At 33.9% G+C, this 25,921-nt stretch overlaps 1 protein-coding gene across 3 annotated transcripts; it reads left to right on the top strand.

The window, feature by feature from the left end:
• On the top strand, nt 1-25,893 carry LOC149808473 (lysosomal proton-coupled steroid conjugate and bile acid symporter SLC46A3-like). Of its 3 annotated transcripts, XM_089977799.1 has the most exons (6): nt 1,675-2,034; nt 12,081-12,153; nt 13,090-14,366; nt 18,099-18,182; nt 19,334-19,490; nt 20,849-25,893. In XM_089977799.1, exons 3-6 carry the CDS (start codon nt 13,226-13,228, stop codon nt 20,940-20,942), a joined length of 1,476 nt encoding a protein of 491 aa, XP_089833925.1. In that variant the 5' UTR covers nt 1,675-2,034; nt 12,081-12,153; nt 13,090-13,225; the 3' UTR covers nt 20,943-25,893. The 3 variants fall into 3 exon arrangements, with proteins under 3 accessions (XP_089833934.1, XP_089833925.1, XP_089833915.1); XM_089977808.1 differs by lacking the exons at nt 1,675-2,034; nt 12,081-12,153 and adding an exon at nt 1-1,447; XM_089977789.1 differs by lacking the exon at nt 12,081-12,153.
• Nucleotides 25,894-25,921: the final 28 nt, after the last annotated feature.

The following is a 25,921-nucleotide window of genomic DNA, read 5'->3' as shown; positions in this document are numbered from 1 at the left end:
AGTTTCGTAGGTAAGTAAATTTTGCATACAGTCCTCAATCCCATAATGCCTAAATTGATGATTGACGTGATAGGTTTCAAACGCACCGGACATTGTAAGGTTTATGGACTATTCTAGAAGACCCAAATGGACAGTCTGGAATCAGAACACAATTAATAGTTCCGGTTCAGTACCGTACCCACGAATGTAGTCCCAGTCTATTTTCAGAACATTTTTTGCTGTCTCTTTTTGGTGGTGATACAAGAGTTAGATTTAGACATTCTTGGTATGGATTTAAAGGTAACTGTTTATTCTCTAGAATATGAGCTTATGGTGTGGTTGCCTGCGTGGGTTTCGGAGACAGCATACAGTAAGTAATAAGGTCTTGCTGATGATCCGGAAGTGAAATCTGTGTTCCATCGCATGTTGGTTTATTTACAGTTCAGCCTCTCAAAGAAATGCCGGTGAACCTGTGACAAGAACTTCACCGTGAAGTCATCTTTAAGGTATTTTAGATTAACATATGATTTGTACTGATTGTCACACATTGGAAAGTTCAGTGTTAGGGACCCCGAGGTGATAATCAAGTTAAAACTTATAAATTACTATGCTAAACGTCTAAGCTTCTAGAGGACTTTGATGTACATTGAAGACGAATAAGAAAACAAAAACGAAAAAATAAAATAAAATAAAATGAAAATAAAATCAAATAAGATCACTATAGCGTATATGTCAAGATGGCCAGTCTGACGGTTGGTATCCGTTAGTCTCGAGAGACGATGGAAGTGCTTCCATGAGAGATGTCCCGGTTGGTGGTTGTGCAGCGTCTGCTGTGGATATGTAGTCCAACACGGGAGTGGCAGTCCTTGCTGCACTTGAAGGTTGAGTCTGGTGTGGGTTTTTGCTGCTCCTTCTTCCTCTGCGATCGCTTTTCATCAGAGCGTGTCGCCAGCTGGACCTGTCTAGAGCAAGCTATTCCCATGTGTTGACATCGATGACAAGGGCTTTCATCATAGAAGCGGAGATATGGTTGTCCGATCGACCTTTTGCCAGAGGCTAGTTTCGAATAAAGAATGTCTTTTCGTATCCGTCCGCAATCCGACGTACATGGCCCAGCCATCTGATGAGACTGTGGCGGAGGAGTGTGACCATGCTTAGAATCTTGGCACGTTCAAGCACCTCGTTGTTTGTTACTCGATCGCTCCAGGTGATCACGACTATGCGTCGGAGGCATCGCATCTGAAAGGCGCTCGGTTTTTTCTCTTGTGAGGGGTACAGAGTCCAGGTTTCACTGGCGTACAGGAGTGCTTAGCGCGCAGGCACGGTACACGGAGATCTTAGTGTTCAAGGTCAGCATGCTGTTGTTCCACGCTTTCTACGACAACCTGAAGAGAGTTGTTGATGCCTTCCCAATCCGCTTGTAGAGCTTAGCATTGAGCGAGAGGTTGAAAGTGATGGTAGAAACGAGGTACGTGAACTGATTGACTACCTGAAGTTCGTAGTTGTTGATGATGATGCTTGGGTGGGAGGGGGGACAATATTGAGTTAAAACGATTTATTTTAACTACATATCCAAATGTTTCTAGTATCAGCCTAAACTAAAGAATATTCATACATCCTCCAAGCTCTTGAACAAACTACAAATGTTGGGTATCGGAACATCATTCGGCCACTTCCGTCAGGTTGTTGTTTTCTCGACTAGACGAAAAAGATCGAGAATATTTCTGTTTGTGCAATCGAATAGTCTACCAAACAACGAGCTAAGATTTGATTGAAATAGATAGAAATTGACATTCACATCGTTGGGTCATTTCCATCAGGTTTCTTTAACAACTTGACGGAGAAGCAGAAATTCAAAAGCGTTTTAAATAACATCTAGCGGAAAAGGCAAAGGTGACTCTGAATGATCGTACGAAATTATAGACTGCTCCCCTGCGTAGTTGTTCTTGGGGACGGTAAATACGTATAGCACGGGAACTAGGCTAACGAAATGACGGATGGAGACAGGACAACAACATGCGGATATGATCGCTGCCTAACTTCAATGTCACGATGGTACGTATGAAATAAGAGAGATTTTGCTTCTTTGAAATTATGGTGGATACATAATGTGCTTGTACAGCTTAGGTATTAGCCTCAATCCAGTCGCAAGTGATCAGTAATATTATCACGGATGAGAAGCTACTTAAGTCAAGGTATGCAAAGTGGCTTGCGGGAAATTACCTGTACTGTATGTAGGTGTTGAAGTCCCATTTTGTGAACTTTGATAAAGTATAGGTTGTTGTGTTTGTGATATATTTCTTGTCGATTTTATGTTGTACTGTGAAGACCATAATTTAAAAATAACTATTTTTGAGACAGCTATGTTATTACACCAATTTGTGAACCGCATTCTTGATAAAGAAAAAACTCCTTAAAGCTTTGTAAGTTTTATTTCCTTAAAGGAACAGTTAAAAATTTCTTGGCATTAGGTAAGTTTCACAAGTAGATAATGCTGAGTTAAAACAATGTATTTTATCTACATATCCAAATGTTTCTAGTACCATTTATGTGCCATCAGAAGATAAAGTTTTCAAAATTAAATTTGTCTTATATGAATTATTAGCAGACATAATAAATAGTGTTGATTTTTTAAAATTAAAAATAAATTTCCTTGTAGCTGGAATTGGGACAAACAGATTGAGAAATTGAGTAGTCCTGCCGAATCATGAGTTCTTTCCATAAAACAATGCCAGACACTTATCTAGATTAACAATTTGTTTTCTTAAATATCAACCAGCATTTAGATGTACAAATCTTGCATTAGTTATCTTACAAGGTAATACTTGAAAATATTGAGTATAACTTTACAAGAAAAACAACAATTTTTCAAAACATAACTGTTCATACAGTTGACTTAGTTGATATCTTTTTAGAGCCACATCATTTGGGAAAAGACAGAAAGGCCCCATTCACTATGGTCATTGCATATCTTATCTTCAAAGACAGATGATTTAAGGCAGTACTAGTCATGTTATAGTGAAAATAGGCCGATAAATCTGCCTCTCACCCATAATGATATTGATTTTCAGTTATGGGGTTGATATTGCCCATTCATTAAGAGTGGCAAAAATCTGCAGTCAATTTTGGCTGCACACATCAGTGCACATTTTATACACTTACTGGTATTTCTTATGACTGTGGAGCTAACATCGGCTGAAGGTTTTCTTGGTGACTTGTACATTATATTTCTGGAGCAAATCCTTTGTTTGATGTCTCGTAAATCCACATGGAATAGCACATCCATCTATTCTGTGGCTATTTTTGAATTTCGTGCTAGCAATGGCAGTTACCAATTACCAGTATGTGTCTAAAGTGTATGCAGGCTTGTTCCAGAAAGATTGGCATGCAGCAAAATTGCACATTTTAATGAACAGTTGACATCAGACCCAAATGTCATCCATCAGTATCAACACAGATTTGAGTGGTTGTTGTTGTTGTGTGGTTTAATGCCATTTTTCAGCACACGATAGGCTATACATGGCGGACAGTATTAATGGTGGAGGAAGAACCCGGAAAACCCCGGAAAGAACCACCGACCCACGAAAAGCTACTGGCAAGCTTTCTCACATGCCCACATTGGCTGAATCTTAGACTCGAACCGCCGCAGACAGAGGTGAGATGGCAGTTATCCGTAACGAAGAGCGCTTTAGACCACTCGGCCACTCGGGGGCCCCCTTGAGTGGTTGATTTATTAGACTACAGTGAAAACAGTATGAAATAAGCGCTCATTATAATAGCATCAGCATTCAGCAGGTTTTCACAGTAGATAAGATGTACAAACAATATCATTCATTGAATATTTGTCTTCATTATTGCTATTCCTTTAAAGATGGTACAGAAATTTTAATGACCATGGCACTAGTATGGCAGATTGATTCTCGGGGATTTATTAGGTACACTTCAACTAGGACATTGTCCAATCATTCTTTTTTTCAAAAAAGACAAATGATTGCATAAGTATATGCTGACTAGTAAGAACTGAAACATTACTTGACAATAGAGTATGAGAATAATAAAAACTACTAGTCTGACATGAAATTTGCTAGCATTGTGCTACCAGACTACTTCTAATTTAGAGCCCTGTGATGGGTGTCTTAGATGCTTGAATCAGAAGTCTACCAGACTTGATGTTAGAAGAAGGTGCTTGTCATTTCTGCCTCCTATTTGACTTTTGTCTATTTGTAAAACAAACAAAAAATCATTTTCTTTAAAATGAATGTGGCAAGTTACTAGCCCTAAAATACTAAATGGCAATTCATATTTTGATAATAATGAAACTCAGCCTTTCCCCTTAATTATCTATTAGGATTACCAAAAAGCTATTATCATGTACTGCACTCAGCTTGTAATAGTTTTATTTTCTGTACATCTTCTACCTCTAGTTATTAAAGGATTCAGTTTGTAAGACATGTCTTTGTTAAATGTATCAAACAGTTTCATTAAAATATCCCTGGGAGTGTAATGATACTGTTATCAAATGTTACAAATACTTTATGTATATGAAATTGATGATGAAACCAGATCTACTGCTTGTGCAAGGGTTACTTTTGTAAGATTTATAATGGCAAGAAAATATACAACGGCTTACATGAAGCTGTGTATCATGTTCAGCACTGTGATAAGCCATTGTCTTTCAATGCAGCACCTATCAATTGATCCTAAGCACGTTCAGTAAAGTCCATTCTACATTCAGTAAAGTCCATTCTACATTCAGTAAAGTCTATTCTACATTTGGGTTTGCGATGGATTAAAACAAGGGGCCCTAATGCTGTCAATTGTGAAGACTGCACATTTAGTGTGGACTTGCAAGAGACATGATTTCATGCCCTGTTCAAACAAAAGTTCTGTAATTTGCCTATAAGCAGCAGCTGCTCCCAATAGATGGAATTTTCTCCAGTCAAGTAACCTAGAATCTGTCACACATACCTGAGGGGACCTAAGATGGCATCTCCAGGGTCAGTGGATGTACTTCCCTCCACTTCTTACCTATTTTCCTAAGGTATTATGATTGGGTAACATACTTAAAGAAGAAAATAATTTTTTCAAGTAGAATATGTTTCAGTAGTTACCAACTTATAATACACATTCCAGCTGCCCCAGAATTATATTCATATCAAAAGCTAACATTCTGCTCCAGTAGTAACATATACATTCATGAGATTTGGCACAATTCCTTGTACCAAGGGGAGATAACTCTGCCACCTAAGTGTGCAGATAAATATTATCCTTTTAGGTAAATGTTTTTAACCTGGAAGTTCTGGATTTGTGAGGTAGTAGTAGTTCTCCTGAAGTACTATGATTGGGTAAGTATTCATGAAGAAACATATTTTAATAGAAAAAATAAATTTCTTTACAGAGTTCTAGAGATTTGTTTGCAGGTAGTTGGTCTTTTTCCAGTATCATTATTTCCAGTGAGAACATATTTTTTAAATAAATTTTTCAGACACTTTTAAAATTCATAAATATCTGGAAGCAAGTTTGATATATTGGGGGAAATTTGGGTAGAGTTTGAAATTTTCATGCATTTCCAAAGTAAAGTGCCATTTGTAATTGATTTCACACATATTATGCATTGTGCATGGTATTTTATATTCATTGTTGATGCTCACAAATTATTTGGATGTTAATGTTTGTATTTTTAGCTTTTAATTACAAGAAATACCCCATGATGCTTTTCTTCTAAAACACTTACAAATTTTAATTACTAAAATAATTATCATTTTGTATAAGAAATAGGTAAAATGGGCAAAGTTTGGGAGACAGTGTACAAAAGGTACATTATTACAGTGCTATCTTGGCCAGTTTAGTGAAATATTCAGCTGTTATCTAAATCATGTGACAGATACCATGCCCTTATGGGCCTCATGTATATTTGCTGGCACATAAATTGTTTTCATGTAAATCCATAACTTTGTGAATGTCTGTGAAATTATGCTTGGAAATTAGATACATCAGTTGCTGTCTGCCCCTGCTTAATACAACTTTCAATTATGCAAGTCATTTTACAACATACATACAATAGCATAATGTTTACAACATACATACACTGGCATAATGTTTACAACATACCATAAAATGGTATAATGTAAAGGTGGCTTCCAGACTAGCAAACGGTTTTGATTAAAAAAAATATCATTATGTAATCACATTAAAGTGGTTTTTAAATTGTTTTGCAAAAATTATTAATTTTGAAAATATAAAATGACTACTCTGGCTATGCGTACCCAATCTGATTAAAATCAGATCTGCATAGTTCTACATGAAGATCTGACAGAGATCACTGAGGGGTCCTATTCTGGTGACATTTTGAATTAGCCAATGGAAATGAAGCTTTCAGAAATCTGAATATGCATAAAATCTTTCAGCACACATTGATAATCTTCAGCCATACTGCTCAGTCTCCCAAACGCGAAGATATAAGACTTCATTTGTTTGGAAGATATAAGACTTCACCTGTTTGGCTCATAAAATTAGCAATTATAGTATTTACATGGGTCACAAGAAAATGACCTCTAAGTGGTTGCTGTCAACTCTTCCTGTAGGACACTGGAGATCTGATATCAGATTGATGCATACCTGGCAAAAATTAAAACTTGTTCTGAACTTTCTTGTTAACACTCTTACATTTAGTATGCTTTCTTCTGTATTTTTAATTGTATTGTTTGTTAGGTTTTTTTTTCTTTATGATTTAATTTTAATATAATTATGTTTTGGACTTGACATTTTCTGAAATCAAGTACATATTGTACCTGACCAGTAACATCTGTTTTGTGGACAACAGAATACATAGCTAATATTTTTCCTATGACTGTCAGTTAAATATTCAGATTGTTGTAAATGTAAACATGTTTATTTGGGTCTTGGTTTAGGACATTGGTATTCCCCATGGAAGTACCTGGTCAGCCTGATGTTTACCACATTCTTTATTATAATTTTAGCAACAGATTTTATCTGTCTACAATTTAGAATTTTCTAGAAATTAACTTTGGACCTACATCCTGGCACTACGTTTGTCTTTTGGTTTTAAAAAAAATATAATTATGTTTACTTGAATAATTATTCATTATTGAAATAACATCAGCAGCAGAATCATTTGTATTGTTGATGTTCAGGGAATCATTTGTATTGTTGTGTTCACTGTTTGATTTAGGTGAAATTATTTATTCAAATTATTATTCACTGGAAACACAAGGTACTCTTTTATAATATTCTTGGACTGGAATATTAATTTGGAATGATTTCAGGCAAGAGCATCTACAATTATATTATCGTGATTCATCAAAAGATTGTTGATGCATTTCAGTGTCACAAGTCACTATATGTGCATTAAAACATTTAGGGCAGAATTTTCTTGTTTTTTTATAACACCAATGAAATTTAATTTTTCCATTAGGACTGGTGATAGAACATTTTAAACCATTGGTTTTCACTCTGTTACTTAATTGAAGGCTATAGAGTCATAATAGCTTGTACACTGGTTTTCACTCTGTTACTTAATTGAAGGCTATAGAGTCATAATAGCTTGTAGTAATGCATCAAGAAAAGCTGCTGCTGAGTTTTATGTTAAGTATGGTTTATTTTTTTCGTCAGTTTTATATTATGTTTTGACGTTTCAATATTCATTGGGCCATCGATGCATTCCCAAAATTTGTTTCCACATAGTTGCTTTATTTATCCACCATCTGCAATTACTAGATGTAGCTGATGCTTTGCATTTGGTCAGAATAACCCTATCAATTTTGGGCTCAGTAGCTTAAAAGTCAAAATCAGTTTAATTTAAAGAAGGAAAATGGTTTATGTACAATAACTCAAGTCTCCCCCCATCTGCAGTTACCAGACATTGTGTATAACATGGATGCTGGGGAAGGAGAAACCCTGTTGATTTTGGGGTAATAAGATTCATGGTCAAGGTCACCAAATGAAAAAAAATGTTTATTGCACAATAACTGCAGTTTTCCACGATGTAGAGGTACCAGACTTAACTGATTGCTTTCACTTAGCTTCATGAAGTACATTGAAAAAGTTTGGTTAAAAATGTTAATAGTGAAGCTCACTAGCTGAAAAGAGTAAATTGACTTTTGCTCAGTGACTTGAATTCCTCACCAACTACAGTTACTGATCTTTGTCAGTGTCATGCATGTGGAGTGAGGAACAACCCCATCAGATTCAGGCTGAAAATGAAAAAGGTCAAGGTCATTGACTGAACTGGTGTGTGTGCATTTCTGCAAAAGAACATAATTTACTGTTAACATTGTGGATGGCTTGCACATGGGTAATGAAGGGCACTAATTTTCAGATATCAAGGTTGCTGAAGGGTTGAAAGGTAAGGAAGAAACCTATCAGTATTTTGGTAAAAAGGTCAAGGTCACAGTGGCTGAAAGAAGATAAATGATTTCTGCACAGACATTTCAGTTGTCTTCATAGAGAACAATTAAACATGGAGACGGGCATTCTGTGTGCCATTCACAGTATTCTTGTTCAGAACCTGACATCATTCAGGACACTATATTGCTAGAGCTGAAGATTGTTTTCTGCATGTACTAGTTTAATGACAAGTTTCATATGATAGTATGAAAATTGGTATGACAGAGGGGGTTTAACACAAAAATATATATCCACACATATCTGAAGTTAGACTATGCTTATTTTCCACAGAACCTATGTTTACACTAAATTTTCATTGTCTTGACTTTTTAACATTTTTTAAAAGTAAATTCAGTAAACATTTTGGGAGTTTTCACTAAAATATGTGGAAGAAAATAAGCATATTTTGTCAAAAACTTTCAAGTCTATTAGTTGAAAACATATAAAACAATGTCAGTTACCTGGGCATAGAGATAATGAGAGACCCTGTGCAGAAAAAATGTTTCTTCATTCTAGAGTTTGGAATAATATGCAGAAAATTAGAGAGCTCAAAGGTAAACATCTCATCTCACCTTTAAACAGACAGATGTAATCTTATACATGTACTCACAAACTTAATAGACAGTGAGAGCTGATATATGTAGAAACTGTATATAACAAGGGTGTTTTTATTCTTTGGTAAAACAGAATATATTCAGATTTATGTAGCAGCAGAACAATTTATAACTAGCTTAATTTCTGTATACTCTGGACATTGTGATAGATGAAGTTTGTTGAGTTAGTATGTGCCCTGGATTTTGTTATATATGAAGTTTACTGAATTTATATTTACTTTCATTTTGTTAAATATGGAGTTTAGGGGAGTCATAGTTGCTCAGTTAGTAGAGTGTTGCCCTCATTATCCAAGGATCACAAGTTTGATAACCTCTCAGGCTAGTCCAGGTTGGATACCTTAGTGTGTCCTTGGGAATGTACTCAGAATCACCATATAGTCAGCAATGTGTTAAAAGTGTCATTAAAACCAACAAAAACAAATATATGAATTTTACTGAATTTTTAAGTTTAACACACTTTGTTATATGAATGTTACTGAATTTGTATGTAACTTGGAGATGTATGTACCCAGGAATTCATTTCTAGAAATACATCTAATGATGAGGAACTTTTCCACATTCTCTGTAGAAATTGAGCCATATCTTTGTGTGTAGAGGAAAACATGATAAAACTATAAAGTATTATCGATTTTGCTAAATTATGCCTAGCTACAGTTTTATACTTGCTGACTGGATGGTTTAATTATCATATTACAAAACCAGTGTGTGCTTGCTGGCCAGATGGTTTAATTATCATATTACACAACCAGTGTGTGCTTGCTGGCCAGATGGTTTAATTGTTATATTATGCAGTTAATTTTATACTTGCCAGCCAGATGGTTTAATTATAATATGACACAATGTTATACTTTCTGGCAGGATGTTTCAATTATCATATGACTTGATCAGTGTTATTCATAGGGGCAGGATAATTTAACTATCATATGACTTGATCAGTGTTATTCATAGTGGCAGGATAGTTTAACTATCATATGACTTGATCAGTGTTATTCATACTGGCAGGATGTTTCAATTATCATATGACTTGATCAGTGTTATTCATAGTGGCAGGATAGTTTAACTATCATATGACTTGATCAGTGTTATTCATACTGGCAGGATAGTTTAACTATCATATGACTTGATCAGTGTTATTCATACTGGCAGGATAGTTTAACTATCATATGACATGATCAGTGTTATTCATACTGGCAGGATAGTTTAACTAGCATATGACTTGATCAGTGTTATTCATACTGGCAAGATAGTTTAACTATCATATGACTTGATCAGTGTTATTCATAGTGGCAGGATAATTTTACTAGCATATGACTTGATCAGTGTTATTCATACTGGCAGGATAGTTTAACTATCATATGACTTGATCAGTGTTATTCATACTGGCAGTATAGTTTAACTATCATATGACTTGATCAGTGTTATTCATACTGGCAGGATAATTTAACTATCATATGACTTGGTCAGTGTTATTCATACTGGCAGGATAGTTTAACTATCATATGACATGATCAGTGTTATTCATACTGGCAGGATAGTTTAACTAGCATATGACTTGATCAGTGTTATTCATACTGGCAAGATAGTTTAACTATCATATGACTTGATCAGTGTTATTCATACTGGCAGGATAGTTTAACTATCATATGACATCACATGATCAGTGTTATTCATACTGGCAGGATAATTTAACTATCATATGACTTGATCAGTGTTATTCATACTGGCAGGATAGTTTAACTAGCATATGACTTGATCAGTGTTATTCATACTGGCAGGATAGTTTAACTATCATATGACTTGATCAGTGTTATTCATACTGGCAGGATAGTTTAACTAGCATATGACTTGATCAGTGTTATTCATACTGGCAGGATAATTTTACTAGCATATGACTTGATCATTGTTATTCATACTGGCAGGATAATTTAACTATCATATGACTTGATCAGTGTTATTCTTACTGGCAGGATAATTTAATTATCATATGACATGTTTAATTTTGAATGAGAAAAGAATTATGGTTAATATGTGCATGTATAAGATCCAAATATTGGACAAATTAACATAATCTGCACGAACCTAATAATGCAACAAATACAAATAAATGACCTTACACAGTACAAGGACAAAGGTAAATGATTCACAGTAATTTCACACTATGAAAAGAAATGTGTTTTACTCAAATAGTAAAAATGAATCAACTCAAATAGTGACAAATTAGCTGGCTTGTAAATCCCTCCACTAGTGCTGAAATTGAGAGGGATAGTCATTTGTAGAAAAATGTGGTATTTTACGCAAATACATGTAGTAAAATGATGAAAACATAGGGACAGATGTACAAAATATCTTTACAATCCCCAAAACACTGGGTATTACAGACCCCAAATTTAGCCCACTGCTAAAAGATTAAATGTATGGAGTTACACACTCCATCACCAGAATACATGGCTACAAGTCACACTGGTCAATCAAGCAGTCTGTGTTCCAGGTAGTCACCAACCCCCATTCAGTTCCTTGGTCAATCAAACAATCAGCACCCACCAATTGATCAGCAATGCCCTATCACCTGCTACTCGACCAGCAAAACTATTCACTCAGCTCTATGGCTGCTATGGTTCAGCTTTACATTTGCTATGGTCAACTTCTATGGTTAGCTCTACATCTGGTACCACGTCAACTCCAATCAGCTGAAAATACATATAACACCATGTACTATGCATGAAATGGGCATATATACCATGTACTATGCATGAAACAGGCATATATGATAAAACGTAATAACGTTATATACAGTAAGCTATACAGATTACATTATCTGCACAGTAGTTACAAAGCAATAAACAGGTTCAGAAGTGAACCTGCCTGTGTCCAATAAGGATCCTATGGTATTAAATGTTTCTTAAAAATGCAACTTGACATTGCTAATATAAATCTCTTGCTAAGTCACAAACAGGAACAGAAAATATTTACAATTACTATGTAAGCCGAAGCTACATAGAAAATATAAAAAACTAAACATGGTAGTACAATAGTTATAACTTATACACAAGAAATTAATAAATATCTCACATACCTCTACAGCTGAAGATGTGCAAGTCCTTAAGTAGACCACTCACTGACAAGATGTTGCATAATGTGAAGATTTAGTCTTATGGTAAGATATTTATACGCTGGAAGTATTCGTTTTTCCCCACTGAAAGCACTTCACACGTGTGGCATTGGATGAACCGAACTCACTGTTTTAAAATATTATACAATATACATAAATCACCCTCAGGTATTGTTGTATACAAAAAAATGGAACCAGAGTACGTATTTTTAATAAATAAAAGGAATTTATACAATTCCGTGACAATACCTCCCCCCTTAAAAAAAAGTGGTCACATTTTTAGAAAAATCACAGAATGTGAAAATAAACAATTATTAAAACATTCAGTTTTGAATACTGAATGAAAATGATCTGCTAATTACACCCTACTTAAAAAATCAGCACCCACAATGTCCGATCTTAGAATTGCCTTGATTCGGAAACTATACGGTTGCAAAGACAACACCCAACGCATCAATATTGTGTTGACAACCTTTGCTTTGTTCAAGTATAAAAGCGGCTAATGGTCCATTTGTAAGGTAAACTCCCTCCTGAAAAGATACCTATATTTTGTTTTTGTTGACAGAATGGTTTAATCATATTTTAAAAAGTCAATTTTATACTTGCACACAGGATGTGTAATTTTATACTTGCACACAGGATGTGTAATTTTATAATTCCACACAGGAATTATCATTTTATACTTGCACACAGTAATTATCATTTTATACTTGCACACAGTAATTATCATATGACATAATTACAGTAATTATCATATGGCATAATTACAATAATTATCATATGAAATGATTGCCTGATTATAATGCATGCATAACCGATTTTGTCCCAAGCACATATCGGAGTTGGAAGACAATAAATAAAGCAATGTCTCAGAGACACGTATACCTTCTTGATATTAGTTATTTGTAAAAGTGTTTGGAAACTGAGTCAAAATGAAGACAGTAGTTTATTTCATTATATCTTTTCTTTCCCTAAATTCAGGTAAATGTGTGCAAGGGAAAAAGGCCCAGGGAGAAAGTTGGATAAATTCAGAGTTTCTTCCAATGTAGTTACATGTGTCCGTGACTAGCTATAATGACACAGGTGTTGTTAACTTCCAGTAATTCATCTGTCTAGAATGGGAGATGTGTCCGAGAGATTGCACCTGCTGCACAGCAAAAATACAGGAAACAAGGATGAAGAGAGAATTGTAACCCCTACAGTTCCATGTAGATACATCCCACTGGAGGTCATAAATAGTCTTTACTTTGTATCTTTTGCAATTTGTATTCCTATTCAGCAATTTTATATCTATGATTACATAGGAAACAAGTATGGCATACCCCACCTTTCCAAGGGAAACACACAGGATGCCACAATATGCTCCATTTCTAGTGACAACTCTTCTGGAATAGTGAATCAAATCCAGAAGGAGGCTTCAGATCAGTTTTTGTATCTGTCTTTAGCCAGCAATCTTCCTAGCGCTATCATAATTTTCTTTCTTGGTTCCTTATCAGATAAATTAGGAAGGAAATTTTTCCTTCTAGCAAGCATCATTGGTGGAGCATTAAAGCAAATAGTATATGTGATAGTCATGTTTTGGAATCTAAATATTGGCATATTGTATGTTGGAAGTGCTCTAGAAAGTCTGACAGGTGGGATGGGTGCCACACTAATGGCTACATTTGCAATCATCGCAGACATCTGTCCTCCTGGCAAGCAGCGGGCAATTCGTATCACACTACTTGAAGCCATTATAGCAGTGGTTGTGGGACTGGCACTCCTTGGGGCAGCATTCTGGCTTCATTATTCTAACTACACAATACCAACATTGGTAATTTTAGGACTTAGTATCCTTAACATCTCTATCTGTATCATTTTTATACCAGAGACTTCTCAAACTAGAACTGAAAGAAGCCAAGATGGAGCAATGGCACAACTCACTAGGTGTTTTACAGTGTACACTAAAAAAATTGAAAATCGAAGATGGAAACTTTTACTATGCCTTTTTTGTTTTTTCCTGGCGAGTGCTTCTATTTTAGCAAAGTCCAGTGTGTGGACGTTGTTTGTTCTCCATCAACCTTTCTGCTGGTCGCAGCTACATGTGAACATCTTTACTGCAGTGCAGATCTGCCTGCTTTGGTCCTCCTCCATACTCTTTGTGAAGTTTTTGCATCACAAACTGGGAGACATGGGCCTCATTCTGATGGGAACAATATCTGGGATTGTCGGAATGGTTGTCCTGGCATTTGCACAAGCTGGATGGTGGATATATGTCTGTAAGTTTGAAAATAGTCAATTCATATATGGCATGTACAATGAACCCCAACAATAAAATTCTCATACTGTATATAATACAGTATTTCTCCTATTATAAGACCTGGATCCAGATTAATACAAATTTGTCAAAAAGTAGGGGATGAACTTATTATCAGACAAAGTTTTCCTTGCAAGTATTTGTCAGAAGTTTGTAAAAGAGTTGGTGGTGGTTGTTTTGGCAATAAATATTTGGATTAAAAGGAAAAGCAGAATATCGTGGACAATATAATAAATCCTCACTCTAAAGATACAGTATTTCAGGGCCAAGCTAATACATTTACCCAGAAGTTGTGAGGCTTATAATCAAAGATATCCACATATGCATTTGCCAAAACAAAAGGATGGTTGTTGTGGTGGCTTATGATTGAATAAATACAGTTCATATTTTTGGTAATTGATGTTTATTTAACTCAGTTGCTGATGATTACCCATTGTAATGTATTTGACAAATCCATTTTGTGCATCTGTAGTAGTGTTATGTTGACTACAGTGTTGCACTAATTACTAATTAAAACTTTTTAAATTGGTTTACCAGTATACTGTTATGGTCAGTAATACATTTCCAAACTGATTATTGGCAAATAATTCATGCATAAAATACATTAAGATTTATAACTGAAATGCAAAATAAAAATTCATTTTTTTGTTTTTATTTAATCATAGTTATAAAATTGATAGCCAATTATTTTTCACTTTACCGCAGGACATGCATGCAACAGCAAGTTTGATTTGAGCAATTCAGATTAATCATTACTGTTTTTTTGGCACTAATTATTACCAATAACTGATTGTAAATCTTTCCACCCACTATGGAATATTATTATTTATATATAAGAAATTATTTACATATTTAATATATATCTAAATTATTTTAGAGGGTATAAGTTAAACTTCTGTTTCAAATTTAAAATGATGCTAACAGACCTCAGGGTCCATTTCTTTCATTTGTAATCAACTAAATTACAATTTTGAACAGTTCGACTGCACATTTACAGATTTTACGTACTTTGGGACAGTAATTAAATTACATTAATTAATTTTTTTTAAAAATATAATAAATTAATTGCATTATGTCTTGAACTCAAAAGATAGATACATACATATCAGTTCTCCCAGTTACACAAAATTTCAGTACACCTGAACTGTCTATTACTGTCAGTTTCTTGAGACTTCATTGGTCATTCATCACAGGATGGATTACTGCAGATTGATAAACAGGTGCTTAATGTCACTCTTATTCCACCTTGACATCATTAAATCTTCTTTGTTTGATGATGCACAACAACACATTAGATTAGTTGAGGCAGTTGAAGTAAAGTGCATTACCCAAGGGCACATCACAGTAGCCATTTGGGGTTGATACTATGGTAGGATTTGAATCTGCATCATGAGTCCAGCACACTGACCATTGTGTCACCATGACCATGACTTCTGCCTCTCCTTTTGTCACCTTTTATGACATACAGAATGGCAACTTGGTCCTATTTTGCAACTTTGAGCCTGTAAGGAGAGGCATTAAATCTCAATTTAAAACATAACATTTTTTGTTATCTTCCATCCAAAGCACTAGTAATATTATATTAAGGCACAGCAGATTGTTTAATTTCTATTGAAGGTTCAGCGATTTGATTTTCAGGAGGGAGGGAGTGTGAGCCAGGGCATTGGGGGCAAAAAAATGTTTGGCCCCTACAGAGCTTACAAACAGGTATTGCTCAGATGATTTAGAAGAAAATAAAAACACTTATTATATCCATTATATTAGCTGAAAAAAATAATTTACTTGAGGTAAAAAGAAGTTCTGGTTCAAATAAAATGACAGCCCCATGCTCAAGAACATTGATTGATGAGACAATAAATGTGAAGATGACTATCATATACTTCTAGTTTTCTACATGCCTGTTTCTCATTCATTTTTTAAAGAATTTAAATTCAGTTCAGGATAAAAGCATATTTGTAAAAACGTAATGAAAAAAATCTTATTGATTAAAGGGTATATCGGGCTGATTGATTAAATTACAATTATGTGTAATCAGACAAGAGAAGTAGTAATCAATTACAAATGATTATAATTACTTGTTGCTATGAGAAGTAGTAATCCATTACAAATTATTATAATTACTTGTTGCTATGAGAAGTAGTAATCCATTACAAATTATTATAATTACTTGTTGCTATGAGAAGTAGTAATCCATTACAAATTATTATAATTACTTGTTGCTATGAGAAGTAGTAATCCATTACAAATGATTATAATTACTTGTTGCTATGAGAAGTAGTAATCCATTACAAATTATTATAATTACTTGTTGCTATGAGAAGTAGTAATCCATTACAAATTATTATAATTGTGATTACTTTGAGAAGTAATAAATTACAAATGATTATAATAATTGTGATTATTTTGAGATGTAGCAGTCAATTACAAATGATTAAAATCACTGATTATGATTACCCCAGTTCTGATCAGTAAGATACATATGTAGTAATGTTAATAAGCATATACACCCAGATTTGACTGGCAGATTGCATATATTAATATTACATAATCATGTCTGGTTGGTAAATTGCATATATTAATAATACATAATCATGTCTGGTTGGTAAGTTGCATATATTAATATTACATAAGCATGTCTGGTTGGTAAGTTGCATATATTAATATTACATAAGGATGTCTGGTTGGTAAGTTGCATATATTAATATTACATAAGCATGTCTGGTTGGTAAGTTGCATATATTAATATTACATAATCATGTCTGGTTGGTAAGTTGCATATATTAATATTACATAAGGATGTCTGGTTGGTAAGTTGCATATATTAATATTACACAAGCATGTCTGGTTGGTAAGTTGCATATATTAATATTACATAATCATGTCTGGTTGGTAAGTTGCATATATTAATATTACATAATCATGTCTGGTTGGTAAGTTGCATATATTAATATTACACAATCATGTCTGATTGGTAAACTGCATGTATTAATATTACATAAGCATGTCTGGTTGGTAAACTGCATGTATTAATATTGCATAAACATGTCTGGTTGGTAAATAGCATATATTCATATGCATAAGCATGTCTGGTTGTAAGTTGCATATGTTAATATTACATAAGCATGTCTGATTGGTAAGTTGCATATGTTAATATTACATAAGTATGTCTGGTTGGTAAGTTGCATATGTTAATATTACATAAGCATGTCTGGCTTGTAAATAGCATATATTAATATTACATAATCATGTCTGGTTGGCAAACTGCATGTATTAATATTACATAAACATGTCTGATTGGTAAACTGCATGTATTAATATTACATAAGCATGTCTGGTTGGTAAATAGCATATATTCATATGCATAAGCATATCTGGTTGGTAAGTTGTATATGTTAATATTACATAATCATGTCTGGTTGGTAAACTGCATGCATTAATATTACATAAGCATGTCTGGTTGTTGCATATATTAATGTTGGATAAGTTTTATACCCCGACATCTGATGGTAAAGTGTGAATTTATTTATATTAGATATATGAAAAGATAAGAACCACAATATTTGCAGATAGTCATGTATGTGTGGATAATATGTTGTTGTTGTCATTATAGTGATATTTGTGTTTATATTTTTGACACAGATTCTGACTTTTACAGCAAGAGCAGTTTAATATCATGCTTTCATTTATTTTGCAGCAACTTTGACCAGCCTCCTCCTGAGTGTGCTGATTCCCATGTTTCGTGCTGCCATGTCCCATTTAGTATCCCCAGAGGAACAAGGTAACCTGCTTTTGGGTAGGGCCAGTATATACCCTTTTGTACACCATTTTGTGTTCCCTGGAGAGTGAGGTAACATGCTTTATGTTGTGGTCTGCATATACCTTTCTATATACCAAATTGTGTCCCATGATGAAAAAGGTAATTTACTTTAGGGTAAGGCCAGTATATGCCATTTTATATTTTTTGTTCCATGAAGAACAGGGTAACTTGCTTGATGATAGGGCCAATATATGCCTCTCTGTACATCATTTCACATCCCATAAAGAACAGGGTAACTTGCTTGATGATAGGGCCAATATATGCCTCTCTGTACATCATTTCATGTCCTATAAAGAACAGGGTAACTTGCTTGATGATAGGGCCAATATATGCCTCTCTGTACATCATTTCATGTCCCATAAAGAACAGGGTAACTTGCTTGATGATAGGGCCAATATATGCCTCTCTGTACATCATTTCATGTCCCATAAAGAACAGGGTAACTTGCTTGATGATAGGGCCAATATATGCCTCTCTGTACATCATTTCATGTCCCATAAAGAACAGGGTAACTTGCTTGATGATAGGGCCAATATATGCCTCTCTGTACATCATTTCATGTCCCATAAAGAACAGGGTAACTTGCTTGATGATAGGGCCAATATATGCCTCTCTGTACATCATTTCATGTCCCATAAAGAACAGGGTAACTTGCTTGATGATAGGGCCAATATATACCTTTCTATTTTGGATGAAATATTCTAAAACTTGTGCTTTTCCTGAAATCCAACACAGACTGTCAAGGTAGCATAGCACGTTCTCTGCCATGGACAGCACAAGGCTTAGTACAAAGTTGTTATCAGAGTTAAAAATAAATAATTTCTTTTACGTTAGATATTTGAACACCAAATTCAAAACTGAAAAGTTTGTAAGTCAAACCTAATTGAAATCTAAGACAAGCTTATATGCTGCAAGACCTGACTAATTTTGCATTAGATTTATGTTCTTTGTACCAGTTACAGAGTCATAGGTAACTTGGTAGATACTTCAGCAGAAAATTAATGTAAAGATTAAAGTTGAGCTTTTGACTTTTGTTTGTATTGTTTTGCAGCTTGAAAGTGATTTCAGCTTTTTCTGTCTTTGAATCTTAGGTTTCCATTTTGCTTTTTCAGGTGCAATGTTTGCTGGGATAGGTAGTGTAGAGATGTTGTCGAATGGTATAGGAGGATTAGCATATAGTTTGATCTACAAGGCCACTGTAGACTGGTTCCCTGGCTTTGTCTTCCTGGTCATAGCCTCAATGTTGACTACCGTCTTCATACTGTCAACGTAAGAGCAAATACATTCACTTTTTGCTTATCATTTATAATGTCTGTTATTGATATATTTCCATATTTACATATTCCTATTTCCCATCATACAAGAACTTTAGATCCCTAGTAAAGTCCATATATCCATGGTGCTGGTATCATTACATTTCAGATCTTGCTTGTTGTCCCCCACTTTCTCAAGGCATAAGTCTTTGTTTCTTTAACATGCTTCATCAGACATTAAACAAAAGGTTCTAGAACAAAGTCTTTCTCATTGCTGAGTGGTCCAATCTGGACAGCTGAACTGACGTCAAAAAAAAAATTGTCAATCTTGAAAATGGAGATGATGTCATGTTATTGTGCAAGTGGAACTATGGCCTGTTCATCATCTGGTGTCGAAAATGGACTAACATCAATATCCACTCCAAAATCTCAATTATTTGTATTAAATCCCTAAAACTCACTCATATCTAAATTATATATAATATTTGTTCATCTCAACTACATGTTGAGTGCACAAAATCCCTTCCTTTCTTTCTAAATGCTTCAAACTTTATCAAAATGTAGAGTAAACAGTCCTCTCATTGGTTATGATAATCAAAAATATGTAAACTTCTGTACTTTCAACCAGTCAAAATTCAGTTAACATAGTGGTATCATATACACATATGCTGTAGAGGATGTTGAGTTGGGCAGGACTATACATATATTTGCATTGGAGGGAAATAAGCAGATGTTATCAACACCAATCATTATCTTCCCTACTTACAGCTGATACTTTGATGCAACAATGGTAGCTAGTGGGTTAAAATTGTAATTCATGTTTTCCATTTTACCTATTTTGTTCTAACTCCTTCATGGGCTATGTTCATGGTTACGATATCGCAGTATGAAGCAAAACTATTCAGTTTGTGACATTTGCTCACCACATTGACTCAGAGTTAACGTGTTGGTCATAGATGGTTTGCTTCCAGTTTCCAAGTGGTATTTATAAATTTGGATTCAGCACTCTCTCCATTTCCCTCTGTCGGTCTATAAATTTACTGGTTTATCAAGTAGATTCTTTGAGACCATGTCCTTTCTGAACGTATTTTGACCTCAGCCTGTAATTTCCTTACTTGCACTTGACAAAGTTTCCAATTTAGAAATGCATATTTTAAATAAAAGGTGATATGCTGCATCATCAGTCAGTCAAATGCTTTATAACTTACTGTTGTTTATTTATATCTGACTAACTATAAAACAATTTTTTATTTTGTTTCATTCAGAAACTCTAAATCTTGAATGCATTATGCTCATTGTATCCCATGACTATCAAACAAGATATATCCAACTAAATTATGTATTGGCTATAAATTGATGCCTTGTAACTTTCAGGATTCAGCTTGTAAAGACATGGAGGTCCAAAGCACATTGTATTGAAGGGGTTTCCTGTCCAGTTGAAAGGACTTCCCATTCCCAAGAAGCCTAAACTTTGCAACACATTTCACCAAAGTCTCAGCACAGTACAGTATTCCCCTTGTTCATGCAGTAAGAGACGCGGATAGCACTTTTGGTATGGTTATATCTACATGTATTACAAGAATGCTGGGGTTCATGGGATACTGTCCATGATGCTCCGACCAAGGTTTTCTGGTCTTTGCTGGATAGGATACTAGGATATTTTGGCTTCATCGAAAAACAGCCATCTATCGATCATTAGGGTTGCTTTTGTGATAAATAAGTTTACATGTATACAGTGCTCTGATCACCATATTAACTTGTTTGCTGATCACCAGTTTCACTAAATTCTCTTCAGATTGAAACTTTATATTATCTAGTTTCTGATTCTTCAGAAAATATTTGGCTTTTTGTCAGTGATAGAAGTTGAATTATGGAACTTGTTCACTCTGAAATGCTTTTACTTTAAAAAAAGTAGCTAAGATATTCTGCATTTTAAGGAAATCCTCAAAATTTCCTCAGAAATGAAGCAAGGTCTTATTCAAGAGAAATAACAAATTTATCACAATTTTAATCCTTTGTAATGAGTAAATTTTCATTATAAAAATAATTGTTGCAAAGGAAGCATTGAGAAAGATACTTGAATACCTTAATTTGAGATGAGTGGTTTGAGCATTTTGTGAAAATGACACAGTCTTAGAAATATTTTCAGAGCCACTTGATTTAGAGTTCCGAATGTACTGCACTCTGTAGTTTGAACCCATTTCACTAAAGTCCTGTGTGTGACAGTTATTTTTAGTTCCCATGGACACAATATGTGTAGGACTGTTAATGCACAATTTTGTTTGGAAATATCAGAATAGATTCTTGTTTTCAATAAGAAATTTCACATATATATTATATTAAACTCCACAAGAGACATTGATTTGAATGAGACATTACAAGAATTGTAACTGTTTAGTCGACAAAAGGAAGATTAATTGAAATTCTTCATCAAAACAAAAAGAACATGGCCAGAAAAAAATTTGGGCACATCAAGATGCCACTGTTCACTTGAAGTGAAATAGGTTTCCCAACTCTTTTTAGATCTCTAACTCAAGTGTACTCACCAGGTGTAGACCACCAGATTTCCATATCAGATTTGAGTATGTAAACCTGAATGTTCATGCTATTGTATTTTCTAGTTTTTTAAAAGTATATTTGAGTATTTTCATAATATTCTCTCAACATCAGAATTTATATTGCAATGTTCAAGGGAGATCATCCCAAACTAGTCCAACCACAGAAAAAACTGCCCTAGATCTGAAACATTTCTATGTAATTGATCTGACCACCAGAATATATCAATACATTTATTTTTAGCAATCACTGTGGCATCCACGTGTGTGCTCATACATTCATACATTTGTCCACACCTTAGATTAAGGTCAATGCATATGCTCGTTTTTATTTTAGAGAAAGTGCTGTGCTAAAACATTTACTTTCACTTTACTTAAAGGTGGATCAACAGAAGGGGAGATACTTTTTTAAAAGTATTTTAATTGTGCAAACAATTTTGGGATTCATTGCAGCTCATTAATTCTTGTTGAAAGAAATCTTCATTTATATATTTATTCAAGATGCATTTTTCATCCAGAAATTATTTCATGATAGAACAAAAGTAACATTGAAAATAATTCAGTGATATTATCAGGATCAGATATTATCCAGATCAGAACACATCCGATAAATTTCTTAAAAGATGTTTTTGTAAAGTAATACTGTATTGTTCTATTAGGAGATCCATATTTTTCATTTTGTTTTCATGTTTTTCTAATTAACTATATTTATTTGGTTACATATTTAAAGCACTTATTATCAAGTTCTCTATTGTATATGCATTTTATCTAGTTGCACATATAGTTCTGTTAGAAGGCATATCAAGAAATTAATTGTAAAGAATATGACCTTGATCTATTTGAAATTTTGGTATTGTAGCCACATCATAGAAATTCTTAAAGAAAGCTTCAGATGCCTCATATGCATGTTGAAAATCCCGATTTGTATTAAGGTATATAAATTGTTTAGAAAATGTATAATGCTCTAGCAGGATTCAATATTTATTCAAGTCTGGTCACCAGAAGAGCTAGGAAATGTTGGGAGATGAGTCAAATTTTGCTTGTAGCTAGAATGTTCAATAATAATCCAATCAATCCACCTCCATCCACCTCCCATGCCTGTGTTGATACAGATGGACAATTTGTGGCTCTGAATTCACGTACTCATAAAATGGAGGAACTGCTTACAGACAGTTCTGTCTACATCACATCGGTGTATGTTTTGAACACTTACATCTATTTCTCACATCCCTTGAGTAACAGTTGTTTGAATGGTACTTTCAGCTCTATGTACAGACTATTTCTGGATTAAATCCTATGTTTGACAACATAAATTGACGTGGAATAACGCAATGCTATGTCTTGTGGCCATTTTTTAAATTTTTTTATGGCTACATGTGACTGTTGCCAAATAACCATCTTAATTGTACGCTAGTGTGTTCTGGATAGGTTTATATGCAGTGAAATTGCTGTTTAATAAATCAGTTAATTCAGACCCACAAATCATCCATTTCTGTGTACACAGATTTAGGAGGCTGATTTATTGGACTAATCAAGCTATTGAAGAAAAAAACTTGCAAAAGAAATGGATGCGATCTGGTCTGTTCATTCACATCAGGAGACAAAAATGATGAATACAAAATTACAATTCACATCACATGTAATGACCATGTATGATCCAGGTCATCAAGACATTTAATTTTTAACTTACATATACAAACACGATGATAACAACCATCTTTATAACCAGGGCCAGATCGTGAGAGGCAAGACCCCCCAGTCATAAAATGTTTCAAGTAATAACTGTTACTCCAGGCTTTGAAATCTAACTCCGAATCGACAAATGGAGTATTTTTAATAGTCATAATATTTTAGTATATATTAAGTCCGAATGTACCTCAAGTTTTAAGGTATAACCCTTTTGGAAATAATGAAATCTCTTGGAGGGACTATAATTTTTTAACCTCATTAGTCCTTCAGGCTAGTATGCCAATTTGGCCATCATCGATACCTGCAGTATTTGTTGGCAAAGTTAGGAATTTTCTATATTTTGATAAACCAAGTAGGAAGAGAAAAACATTCATCCAAATGAAATGTTTGTAGAAGACATCATAAGGATTATTTTATACTAGTGTAAACAAAGCAGATGGTAATCAGTGTTCATGGTACTTTCTTATTGGTTCATTCTTATGCATATTAAGTCCAAAATGTTTTGAAGATTTCAGTGTTTTTATCATGTCACAAATGTCTGGACATGGTGAAATTATATGCATTGTTTCTTCTTGTCACAGATGTCTGGACGTGGTGAAATTATAGGCATTGTTTCCCATGTCTCAGATCACCATACCAGTTCCTTGGTCCCATTTCACTAAACTTCTTCTCAAACTGGAGCCTGATATTATCTTGCCTTGATTCTTCAGAAAACATTAGGATTTTTGTGCCAATTAAAGAAGTTCAAGTTATAAGATTGTTCCATTTTAAATGTTTTTACTTTAAAAAAAGTAGCTGAGGTGTTTTGCATATAATGAAATCCTCAGAAATGAAGCAAGACATTTTTCAAGACAAATCAAAATTTTGACTGTTTGAATCTTTAGTATGTACTAAATTTTCATTTTAAAAAATGGTAATTGTTGCAAAGCAAATATTGAAAAAGTATTGAAATGACATAATTTTGAAGAAGACATTGGAACATTAAGTGAAACAAGCACATGGAGACTTAGAATTATATACTGTGGTCACTTGATTTAGAGTTCCAAATCTACTGCACTCTGTAATTTTTTAATCTAGTCTCAAAGAATTCTGTGTGGGACTGTTTTTGTTTAGTTCCCATGGACATATTCTGTTTTTAACATAGGACTTGCATAGTAAAAACAGGATTGGTAACATTAAAACAAAATGAGAAAAAATTGATGTTTCCAAAAAACAAAGTACAAATGTTTTTATTTAAAAAAAATAATTCACAACACATTGCTTTGAATGAGGCAGTACAAGAATCTAAACTGTTTAGTTGGCAACAGATACAGATATTTAGAATTATGCATCCATGCATAACTTCCAGAACATAATCAAGTGCTTCAGGATCCCATTACTCACATGATATGATCTTCAGTTAAATGATTTCTACAACTCATTACAGAGCTCTAAATCAAGTGCACTCATCTGATGTTAACCAGGTTTGCATGTGTATTTTAGATCTGTGTTCAAATGAATCTTTTGTCTACTGTATTCAATAAGTTTTATTTTTCTTTTCTTCTAGATATGGGCCTTTTTATAATATTATCTCAACATTAGATTGTATTATATTGCATTGTTCAAGGGAGATCATCCCAAATTATTCTGACCATGGAACAAAAATTCTCTGGATCTGAAAAGTTCCATTGGAATTGATCAAACCACCAGATTTATTGAGAATATTTTATTGATACCTGTATTTTTTTATTTTAAATATGATTTGTTTGATCTTCTTGTTTTAATTTATTTACATAGATGTTGGTTTAGGGAATATTTACATAATTTTTATGGATGCTAAAAGAAATGTTAGTTTTCATCTTTATATTTTAATTTCTAATATTTTTAATTGTTCAATTTTTTTGTGTTCTACGGCGGTTGTAATCTCTAAATATTGTACTGTACCTTTTAAGCCAGGATATAAGGAGAGGATGTATTATAAATAAAGATGCTGATTGAAATCCCTACTTAGATACATACAGTTTTGCCTATCTAAGCAGAAAATGAATATAACAATCACTGTGGCATCCGTATGTATGTTCATATATCCATACATTTGTCAACACCATAGATTATGGTCCATTATGGTTATTTTTTTAAGTATTTTGTTGGAACATATTTACTTTCAGTCTAATAAAAGATGGGTACGACAGAAAAGGAATCTCTTGTTTTAATAGTTTTAGTT

Source organism: Sinohyriopsis cumingii, chromosome 1 (assembly GCF_028554795.1).
Source record: "Sinohyriopsis cumingii isolate HCF-2022 chromosome 1, ASM2855479v2, whole genome shotgun sequence".
In the NCBI taxonomy this organism is placed as follows: Eukaryota; Metazoa; Mollusca; class Bivalvia; order Unionida; family Unionidae; genus Sinohyriopsis; species Sinohyriopsis cumingii.
This window is presented reverse-complemented; position numbering and strand designations above follow the sequence as displayed.